This window comes from Diabrotica virgifera, chromosome 9 (genome assembly GCF_917563875.1).
Source record: "Diabrotica virgifera virgifera chromosome 9, PGI_DIABVI_V3a".
NCBI lineage: Eukaryota > Metazoa > Arthropoda > Insecta > Coleoptera > Chrysomelidae > Diabrotica > Diabrotica virgifera.
The window spans coordinates 176,421,420-176,433,542 of record NC_065451.1 but is presented as its reverse complement, the minus strand read 5'-3'; the positions used below and the strand labels follow the sequence as shown (position 1 = coordinate 176,433,542).

The following is a 12,123-nucleotide window of genomic DNA, read 5'->3' as shown; positions in this document are numbered from 1 at the left end:
TTTTTGTAATTTTGTAAAACAAATCGATGAAGGTTCAAAGAAATCGCAGGTAATAGCTTCATATCCATCTTCAGTGACTGCACTATACATCGAAGAAAAACAGTACAAGGTGGATATCAAATATTTAGGATTGGAGCCCAACAGGAAAGAGAAGAAGAGGTAGACCCCGAAGATCATGGAGGGATGAAGTGGACGAGGCCATTGAAAGACGAGACCTTAGTCTCGTGAATTGTAATATTCAAAATATAAATGTATCAACAAAATATTTAATTTAATCATATAACTACTTATTTTGTTTGTGCTACAAAATAAATAAATTTGAATATAAATAAAAAAATATGAAAAAAACATTTTTAAGAAACGCTTTTCTTTAGTTATGAGTGACTGAAATTAAAAATATTATAAAAAAATCAACTAAAAAGCAAAGAATTAAAAAATATAAAACTTGAAGGATTATTCGAAAAAAACGTTCGTTAAAATAAATGAAAAAATCTAACACATTCGATAAAGAAAAGCGTGGCGCGTCTTCATCGAATAAACGGTTTTCGCACCACGCTTTTCTTTAACGAATGTGTTAGATTTTTTCATTTATTTTAACGAACGTTTTTTTCGAATAATCCTTCGAGTTTGATATTTTTTAATTCTTTGCTTTTTAGTTAATTTTTTTATAATATTTTTAATTTCAGTCACTCATAACTAAAGAAAAGCGTTTCTTAAAAATGTTTTTTTCATATTTTTTTATTGTTTACTTTTTAGTCTTACGCTTTTTAAACATTAAAATATATCGTCATGTTAAAAAAAGGATGTAAGTATATTGATAGACACATTTTTTGCATTTATTTCAATTTTTGATACATACATTGTACATTTTCTGTAATTTCTTCATACATTTCTTAAATCAAAATCATTATTTACACCTATTACAGTTTTCACAGTCTTTCCATCTCTTCTAATGCTTTACTATTGCACGGTGTAGACCCTGTTAATTTCTCGCAGTTCAGTTCTTAGATGCGCAAGCCGTCTAAAGGTACGTATCCATACAAGGGTAAACCTCGCTCGGTGTAGCAGCTCCACATAGTGGATACGTCGGTGATCGCCGCTCACCGCACCGCTCGGCGCTCACCCTCTTCGATTCAACCGGTTTGCGGTTTATATGTAGGGGAGCGCATGCCGTATCCATTTGAGCAGCTACACCGAGCAGGGTTCACCCTTGTATGGATACGTACCTTAATGATCGCACTCGGGTCAATGCAACGTAAGCTTGTCCTTAAGCAAACTTTTGCGGGCCCGAATTCACGACAGCGTAGTTAACAGTCGAACCTTCCGTTTTATGGACAGTCAAAGCCCACGACAATAATACTAAGGGCAGCATTTCCTCTCTTTGCGATGCCATAACTTTTTTTCGTTGAAAACTGGATAGAAATCGGACTGAAACTGGATAAATTTGAAACTTTATTGTTTATTTATGAAGCATAACGTAAACAATTAACGTAAAAAGTGAAATTATGTATAGTTCATATAATTAGCTACTTACTTTACTTTTTCGTGTCTGGATCCGACTACAGTTTTTCTGCCCAATATCGGGCTACGTCTACACCCTTTGTATTTGCGAGCCATAAATCATCGAGGGTGCACTGTGATGGGCAAAGTCTGCATACTCTCAGATGCTCCACGCTCTGTATTTCCCCACATTCACAAAGTGCGTCGTTATCTGTCTTGATGCCCCATTTAATAAGGGTCTGTTTTACAGGGGCAACACCTGTGCGTATTCGGTTGAGTGTCCGCCAGGTTCTCCAGTCCAGGTTCATTCCATTAGGTCGTTCTGGATGTAGGGGGAACAGTTCGGGTGGTTCGACGCTATAAACCTTTTCCTTGATTTAAGTCGGCCGATTCCTGGCGGTTCGTCAAACCCGTATAATTGGTGCCTTTCATCGAAAGTTTGCCTGAACTTCTCCACATATTGTGAGGCGCATCTACGGTCGTCTGGTGATGCGAATCCAGCTGCCCGGTACAGTAATGGTAAAAGGGTAGGCTTCATACAACCGGTAATTATTCTACATGTTTCATTTAACTCCGTGGAGACTTGTTGGGCGTGTCTAGATCTACCCCAGACGGGAAAAGCATATTCCCCTGTTGAGAAACATAAGGCCTCAGCTGTTGACTTTAAGACCTGGGGGTTTGCACCCCACTTGCTCCCTACAAGTTTCCGGAGAAGGTTGTTTCTCGTAGAAACCTTTTGTCGTCTTGTGCTCTGACAGTGGAATTGATACGTTAGTGACCGGTCTAGTATCACAACAAGATATTTGGGCATATCAGTATGTTCCAAGCGTTGTCCCTCCCAAGAAACATTCAGTTTTACATGCGCCAGATGGTTGTTGAGGTGGAATGCACATACTTGGGTTTTAGTAGGGTTTGGCTTTAATGAGTTTTGTTTGTAGTAAGTTGACATCATGTTTAAAGCCTCTTCCATTGTCGACTCTACTTGTGTGAGTGTTTTCCCCTTTACGGCGATACCAAGGTCGTCAGCGTACACAAAACTCTCAGTCCGAGGGTGCATTGGTTGGTCATTGGTGTAGATGTTAAATAGGGACGGCGCCAGAACGCTTCCTTGAGGTAGGCAATTTTTTGGGTTCTCCATCTGCTCTTCTTTCCATTTAGCACAACGTAGAAGCGTCTATTACACAACAGTGATCTAATGATATTTACGAGGTCATAGTCAAGCACAGTGTTATAGATCTTAGTTAGCAAGGTTATGTGGTTTATCGTATTATAGGCCGCTGTGAGGTATATCAAGGCTACTCCCACTATCTCCCTCTGCTCAAATCCCTCCTATAATTAGCTACAATCTGTAAAAGTTTCAAGTTTCTACATTGTAAAAACAAGAGAATTTAAGCATTTTCCATTAAAATCGTTTTTTTTTATTTAAACAATTAATAAACATAAAAAACAATTTTTTATTGACTATTCGTGTATTGTTACCGCAAATGAATATGTCTGCAAAATTTTATTCATTTGCATTAAAGAAAAGACAGTCAAATTAACGCCTAAAGATTTTACGCAAACGATTGAACTAAAGAAAAGCGTTTAATAAAGACAGTTAAGATTTAATTTCAGAGATAACCACCATCTGTTTACGTACGTTTCGATCTCTTGATCTGTTCAGAACAGCCCATGGTAAAAGATTTAAATAAAAATAAAAATATAAAAGATTTCTTAAGTCGGAAACAAAATCTTATTTTCACCTGTACCCCATCCTTCTATAATTTGCAAGGGAAAATGACGGTAAATGAATAGGAGCCATTCCAAACGATTTCGCTGAGTTTTGTGGACTAGGTCCTCGGATTTGTACTAAATTTTAGTATGTTATTGTACCTCATAAACAAATATTTTCCTAAGAATTATAGCCCTCTAGGTCTCATAGGGCCTGAGATAGGTGCCCTGAAAAGGCCTAAAATTAACTTTTTAAAGGTTTTGAGCGTTATTTTTAAAATACGATATGTCGAAACCTTTTCAAGCAAATTTACTTTTTCAAACTGAATTTTTTTTGTCTTGACATCTAGTATTCACAAATAAATTTTCAAATTTCTAAATATTAAGCGTAATTTTGGGGAACTCATTAAGGGCGAAGCAAATTTTGAAAAATTGATATTTTCTTATCTTTTTAATTCTATTGCCAAATTTGAACGCGACGTCGAAGGATCTTTTGCAATATCTTATTTTTAAGGTATTAAGGCAAGGTTTAAAATAGTTATAGGTATATTTTTTTATATTGAAAGGCAGCGAAGATATATGCATTTGAGCAGGGCCCTTTTTGTGCAAAACAGCGTTTTATGGAATTTTCAGCCTAGTGCAACTTTTTTCTTCCTATTTTTTTGGCCTGAAATTTTTTTTGGGAGTAGTTTTCTATATGTGTAAAAATCTCTAGGTACGGAATTTCTTGGCCCGGCCCTCTAAGTCTTCGTTTTAAATCCATGAAAAATCAGGATTTTTTGTACTGAGTAACTCAATTTACCTAGTTTTTTAGGACTCAGTTTAATAGATTCGAATAATATTCCAGGCTGTATGCTCGCCCCCGTTTGGTAAATTATTCCGATTCGTTTTTTTTGCACAAACAGGATGCCAGGCGGTATCGCGGTCGGAAAATTGTTTAAATATTTTTTTTAAACAAATTCAAAAAATATTTTTTTTTACTTCATACAAATTTTTTTTAGTTTCTTTGATTCATTCTGAGCAAAAAAGATCGTTTGTGATTTTACTCTAAAATTGATTGTTGTCGAGTTATACGCAATTTGAAATTTGAAAAACGCAAAAACCGGAATTTTCAAGGCTTAATAACTCAGTTAAAATTATTATTATGAAAGTCACAAAGTGACCAAATCAAAATTTAAGGCCCTCCCTACAAGATTTTGAAGAAATGTTTGTCATTATTTTATTACGAAGCTATTATTTTTAAAAAATAACAATAAGCTCTAAGTGTGTATCTCTCGAGCACTCACCACTCGCCTCCATACGCGCTCAACGCTCATTATTGATAATTAACAATAACAGCTTCGTAATAAAATAAAGACAAAATTACTTCAGGATATTGTAAGGAGAGCTTTAAACTTTGATTTGATTACTTTCTGACTTTCATAACGATAATTTTAACCGAGTTATTAAGCCTTGAAAATTCCCATTTTCGCGTTTTTCAAATTTTAAATTGCGTATAACTCGACAACAATCAATTTTAGAGAAAAATCATAAGAAATCATTTTTGCTCAGAATAAATCAAAGAAACTAAAAAAAATTTGTCTGAAGTAAAAAAAAATAATGTTTTTAATTTGTTTAAAAAAATTATTTAAACAATTTTCCGACCGCGATACCGCCTGGCATCCTGTTTGTGCAAAAAAAAGAATCGGAATAATTTACCTAACGGGGGCGAGCATACAGCCTGGAATATTATTCGAATCTATTAAACTGAGTCCTAAAAAACTAGGTAATTTGAGTTACTCAGTACAAAAAATCCTGCTTTTTCATGGATTTAAAACGAAGACTTAGAGGGCCGGGCCAAGAAATTCCGTACTTAGAGATTATTACACATATAGAAAACTACTCCCAAAAAAAATTTAAGGCAAAAAAAAATAGGAAGAAAAAAGTTGCACTAGGCTGAAAATTCCAAAAAACGCTGTTTTGCACAAAAAGGGCCATGCTCAAATGCATATATCTTCGCTGCCTTTCAATATAAAAAATATACCTATAACTATTTTAAACTTTGCCTTAATACCTTAAAAATAAGATATTGCAAAAGATCCTTCGACGTCGCGTTCAAATTTGGCAATAGAATGAAAAAGATAAGAAAATATCAATTTTTCAAAATTTGCTTCGCACTTAATGAGTTCCCCAAAATTAAGCACAATATTTAGAAATTTGAAAATTTATTTGTGAATACTAGACGTCAAAACAAAAAAACTCGAGTTTTAAAAATTAAATTTGCTTCAAAAGGTTTCGAGATATCGTAATTTAAAAATAACGCTCAAAACCTTTAAAAGGCCAATTTTAGGCCTTTTCAGGGCCTATCTCAGGCCCTATGAGACATAGGGGCCTATAATTCTCAGGAAAATATTCTTTAATGAGGTACAATAACATACTAAAATTTGGTACAAATCCGAGGACCTCGTCCACAAAACTCGGCGAAATCGTTTGGAATTGCTCATAGACATGGGGAATCTAAAATATGCATTCCACAACATGTCAATTCATCTAAGTAAAATTCAAACCAATTTTAATTCCTAGTACTCAATTCGTAAGTAAGAACGAAGGTAAATATAGACAGTTAAGATTTAATTTCGCTTTAGAGACCACGACCATCTGTTTGCGTAAGTTTCGATCTCTTGATCGAGTGATGCGCCGGTGGTGGGAGTCCACCCCCGGCTTTCTGTGTGGAAGTCAGACATCCTATCCAGGGGCGTAACAGATGCCCCCGCAGCGTGAAGCTTGCGGGGAGCCCCAATCACTTAGGGGCCCCATCTTGTCATCTGATATTATGTAAAAATCTGTTATTGTTATTTACGTTGTGTGTTTAAAATTAAAAACGTAAATTTCTAAATAGACGTATTTGCCAAGTGAATCATCTCATAATGTCTAGAAACTTAATCCCTTCCGGCCTACAGAAATTTTATGGTTTGACAATAAACTACAATGCTTTGTATTGAAAGATTTGAGAATTGCAATTTGCCGAAATGGGTTTTCTCTTTAATCTTTACCTACGTTTAGTATTTCGATACAATTATCCAGAGGCGTAACAGAGGCCCCCGCAGCACGAAGCCCCAATATGACAAGGGCCCCATCTTGTTGTCTAATATATGTAAAAATGTGTTTTTATATTATTTGCATACATACGTTTTTTAAGTAGTGCAGTATTGAAAATGAAGTTTTCTAGCCGAATTAATAAAATTGTAGATAAATTCGCTGATAGTAGATAGTGCACGAAGAAAGTTGTTCATCTCATAGAATAATACTAATTTAATAATTTATAATAATTTAGTAATTTTTGTTCTATTTTATTCTATACCAATAGCTCAGTAAATGACAGTTTTGGAGTGAAATTATCAGCGTCACGACGGACGTATTTGCTTGATTATTTCATTCATAGGAGATTCTGACCAATAGAAAGCTACAGAAATCTGAATTAAATCGATAATTTTTGATAATCTACCGTCGTTAAGTATATTGCGTTAGATGCCCTTCGTTGCTACGAAAAAATACATTCAGTGACATTAATGACAATTAATGTTTTAAAAATTATAAAAGTGATGACTTTCAATCGCCAAATATTTATAAAAACTGTGTGTTTTATGGTACTTATATAAATAAATTACAATAAAATTTTGGTTTTGAACAGTTTTATTCATGAAATAATCGCAACAAATTGCACTCGAGCTCTGAAATTAATATAGAATTTTTGCTCTCGTGACACTTTGACATAATTTCACTTGCCTTCGGCTCGTGAAATTAAAACTGTCAAAGTGTTACTCGGGAAAAATTCAATAATTTCAGAGCTTTGTGCAATTACTACTGACAATTTGGATTTAGGTTCTAGTTACACTCTCCACTTCAAAGTTGGATTTATGCCGTTGGTTGCTTTTACTTCGGGGGGTGACACCCCTCCTTGGGGTGAAAAACATACGTTTACAATAAGTCCGGAAATGTACAAATTGACTAATTATAAGCAACTTTTGTTCTTCTATAGAGTTTCTTTATCTATGCTAATACTTTTCAAGTCATTTGCGAGTGAAAATGTTTATTAAAAAAGAACAACGTTTTCAGACAGGTTTTTCGCAAATAACTCAAAAATAACTAATAATCATTGTATCGCCATGGTTTCCCTTAAATAGGCAGATTGTTTATGTTCCTTTGTTGAGTTGTGACTGCATAGCTTCACTGAGGAGGCATGAGGATGCTGAAATAGCTATATGGAGGTGGTGGTCCAACTCTGAATCGAATATAAACAAAAACTGCCTTTATCTTTTCAAAAATAAGTATTTATCGAATTAAATATTAGATATCGAAAAAATATTTGTAGCAAAAATGTAGCTTGATAAGATTCAGAAAATGGTGTACTTATTCATGAAGTCTATCGACACAGTAAAAGCACAGTTAAAGCTCATGAAAAATTATTCTTATTTGTCAAATTCCAAATCGAATATTTCAACCTGAAATAACCAAAAAATGAAGCAATTTTCGGGAAAAACTCTTAAAACTTTTTTTAAATGTTTCAAAAAAAGCTTTATTTTTATTTTTATTTTTTATAAAAGTTTATAGCACCAAAACTATACGAGTTACGCTCAAAATAAAGTTGGCCCCTTTTTAGGTAAAAAAAATCGTGAAAATCTGCCCCTATTTCGCACCCCAAATAAAATTTATCATTAGCGCTTTACCATTTACTTTAAATATTTATAATATGATCTGTAAGTTTGACCGGTTCAAAGTTCTTATTTTTGAAAAAATTTAAAAGTTTTTTTATTTTGGAAAAATGCCTTTTTTTCAAAATAGGTAACTTAAAAAGTATTAGTGATACGAAAAATCTCAAAGAGTAAAGAAATGTAGGTAGGTCTTGCTTTTATAAATATTTTGGCTTTATTTTGTTTTCCTGTAAGATAAAAATTGGTTAAGACATGGCTATTTAAAATTTGCATATACTCGTGATTAGTGACTCGTTCAAGCCCTTAAACTAGAACCCTTTTAAAAATAAGCACTTTGAAGCGATGAAACTTACAGGTCGTATAAAATGTTAGGTAATTTGTAAGGCGATAATGATTAGTTTCATTTGGGGTGATAAATAGGGGGAGATTTTCACAATTTTTTACCAAAAAATGGGATTATTAACTGTATTTTCAGTGTAACTGGCTTAGTTTTGATGCTAGAAACTTTTGTAAAAAATAAAGCTTCATTTAAACACTTTAAAAAAGTTCTAATGAGTTTCCCCGAACAGTATTTCATTTTTTGGTTATTTCACGTTGAAATATTCGATTTGGAATTGGACGAATAAAAAAAACTTTTCATGAGCTACAAGTTTTCTTTTACTGAGTCGATAGACTTAATTTTTGTTTCACTTTTTTATAAGCTAGATACATTTTTTCTAACAATATTCTTTTCGATCGAACACTTACTCTTTGAACTATTTGCGAAAAATCGCCTAAAAACGTGGTTTTTTGTGGAACAATAAACATTTTTACTCATAAATAACTCGAAAAGTCTCTAGTTGACCACGTGGTGACACTGAAAATTACACGGTATCGCCATATTTTACGTTGATTTACTGGGCTGTAACACATATAGGTATTTGTTACACAGGTCGAATTGGATAATTTTTTAAAGGTCCAATTCTGCGGGGGGGCCCCGACGGAGTTTGTTACGCCACTGATCCTATCGCCTGAGCTATCTGACCATGCAAGGAAGCTATAGTCGAGAGTAAAATTTTATTTCTTTAATTGATGGAAAAAGAATTAAAACAGTTACATGACTTACATGAGGATACAATACTATCTCGAATTTGTTTCCAGTCACTTTTGTGTCATTACACAATTCGTGACCAAGGCTTATAAACCCCGTACATGTACGTTTAGATGTACGTTTACATTGTAAACAGAATTAGAATATTCAAAATAGAAATAAATATACATACCATTGTAGGATCAATATCGACATCTGGATCACTTATTGACAATCCTCTATGAGATAGTTCTTTGAAATTATCTAAAAACCATACACTATCTGCTTCGGACAAATAATTCTGCAGGTTGGTCAGTAATTTTCCATATATTTTTGCAACGGCTGGAAAAGTTAAGTCGCCTTCTTTTGTACATTGGGTACACAGTCTTTTCACCAATGGTATAGCAGTGGTTTTTACCGTGTCTGTAAAATAAGAATACATGTTGTGTCAATAACAAATACATACTGTTATAAAACTGACTTTTTACGCGGTTGACTTTATTTATTTTTAGTAACTTACAACTAAACAAATGAAAAACAATGAATTTATACCTTTTTTTATAAACTACGATAAACACTAAACATTAATTAATTTATTAGAAAATACTACACTAATTTTATATGTTACAAAATAACCACGGCTTTATTATAATTTATTTACAATTTATTTCGCGATGACTAAGTATAATAAAAGCTGCCTTATCTTTCAGTTCGTTCAGGGAGCGTCAAAAATGCATAAACTTGTAATAGGCTATTGATTATATTCAAAATAAGATAGCTAAAAGGAACTACAACGTTAACGGGGTTTTATTATTTCATATGGTCAATGAACATCTATATATGGAAAAACCGCGGAGTGCTACCATTTAGAGGGGTGCGTTTTTGAGAAATGGGTGAATTAGTCCCTGGGCACAGGTTACATTAGGGTGAGTTCTATGCACTTTTGGTACAAAAATATCTACATAAAAATTGTTTCTGGTTAAATTGTTCCTATCGAAATATCACTTTTTAAAGTCAATGATACTTTTTTTTTACAAAAATATATTCAAAAGAAAAAGCACAAACAAACCCAAAAGAAAGAAATTTTGTTTTTTGTCCCATAACTTTTGTCCCCGAGGATATAGGTATAGACATTGCTTTACAGAAAAAAACCTACAAATCTTCTTTAAAATGTTGTTTAGTAGAGGTAATTAGGATTTATAGTGTTCGAAATATGATTGTTTAAAGTTCACCACCCACAGCAATTTTGGGCAATTTTCCTTGTTATTTCGCAAATATTGTTCTGTAACTTTTTTCTACGTAACTTTAGGTATATGCAATGGTACACGTAATAGGAATAGAAATCGATTACCTTTAAAATGGTCTACTGTATAACGTTGTACGACTTTTTTTAAGAGATTATGGTTTTTCAAGGTTTTATACTTTTAACGATTTTTTATAATATAATATAAAAATAAAATAATATTATATTATATTATTGTGTATCAATTTGGCAATCAAAGATAGAATAAAAATTTAATTTTTTTAATATAAGGCGGGCACATAAATTTGATACACCCTGTATATTGATTTGTAAATTTTTATTAGAAGTTAGCTATCACGCAAGGTGGTTTCTCCTTAATGAATTTTTCCATGAAGAATATTAAAAACATTTTTGTAAATAAAAGTGAAGTGAAAGTTATTTAGGATTATTATTTTAAACCGATTGTTTATTACGGGAAAGGTAGAAGCCATAGGTAATTAGCGTTCTTAGAAAATTAAGGTAAAGAAAGTTTGGAATTTTAATATCTTTTTGTTTAACCCCGAGTAAATTTTGTAGAATTTCCCGAAAGTAATTATTATGATGGTAGGAATAATTTTTAAAGTATGAGTGGGTTTTCGAATGAAAAAAAGAATGGGGAGAGAGAAATTTTTCTGATTGGCTTGGCAATTTGGAATGGGGAAAGTTTTGTTTGAATGTTGAGACAGTTTGGAAAAGAAAAGATCATTGTGTTACCGGCAGCCGAGAGGAGCAGTCAAAAGTTTTCGTGAGTAGTTCAGAAGCAAGTACTAGTGGTTGTGTTGATAGTGAGAGTAGCTGAAAAGTGGAACGAGAGACAAATCAAATCGAGAAGAAATACCTCTTTGATTCTGTAAAGTCCAAGAGAGTAAGTTACAAGAATTATCGTTATTAAAATTATTTGTGACACCAAGTAAAAAAGATACTTGGGTCTCAGGAGATTATTGTTGAGAGAAAGAGAGGAGATAGATTTGGAGTTTATTGAACGAGTCCTGGTCAAAGGAAGCCTGGCTGGTGTTTTGGAGAAATAGTTGCTGGTATGCTGCTGGATTTTTGCTGAGAACGGAGAAGGCTTTAATTGGTAGCCTAACATAATCAACAAGGAGAAGCTGTTTGGGTCAAGAGGAGACATCATTGTGTGTGAATCAAAAAGGTCAGTCAATAACCTATGTGATCGATTTTCTTTATAATCAGAAGTTAATTTTTTTTACGTAAAAGCATATGCATTTAAGATTAGGGGAAGGGTGGGCAAGTCGACATACTCGAAGGTAAAATCGATTTATTTTGAAAAATGTAAAAGGTAACATGAATTAAAAAGCGCCATAATACAAACAAAACATTCTTTTTTAATATGTATCAAGTGAAAAACAAAATCAGAACTCCATTTTAAAACTGTAAATGTAAAACAAAAAAGAGACAAATTGTCATCTTGCCCTACCCTAGAGGGCAAGACGGCATATACGTGGATTTATACATAAAGTGATCAATTATCAAAACATAATTCGCAAATAAAGTTCTTAGCCTTCATCGATAGTCCTGCACACTCTGCATGAGCCCACATTTTACACATTTGGCAACGTAACCAGCCTTCTTGACATTTGGATAGGCTATATAACTCATTGCAATAGAGGCATGCGCAATCATCGTCGTCGTCCTCATTAAAGGGCTCTTCATAGTCTGATTTATTTTCATAGATTTTAACTGCCGCACTTCGTTCACTTTTTCTTAATTTTCCGGTTCTCTTATCTCGACAATCTTTTTGAGTGTCTTTATCTCCACATTCTAAGGTACCATCAAACACATTTTTCTTTACTGAGTTTTGCTTATTCCCTCTTACCTCTCTCGCTTTCTTAATATTCTGTTGTTCGCGAAGA

The 12,123-nt window shown here is 33.4% G+C and overlaps 1 protein-coding gene across 4 annotated transcripts in view; it reads right to left on the bottom strand.

Annotated features, from left to right (window-relative positions):
• Positions 1 to 12,123, bottom strand: part of LOC126891977 (serine/threonine-protein phosphatase 4 regulatory subunit 4-like) — a 206,098-nt gene that overhangs the window by 153,583 nt on the left and 40,392 nt on the right. For all 4 annotated transcript variants that reach the window (XM_050661335.1, XM_050661337.1, XM_050661334.1 and 1 more), the window contains one exon: positions 9,164 to 9,393. In XM_050661335.1, the coding sequence (XP_050517292.1) occupies positions 9,164 to 9,393 (230 nt within the window). The remainder of the gene's footprint in view (positions 1 to 9,163; positions 9,394 to 12,123) is intronic.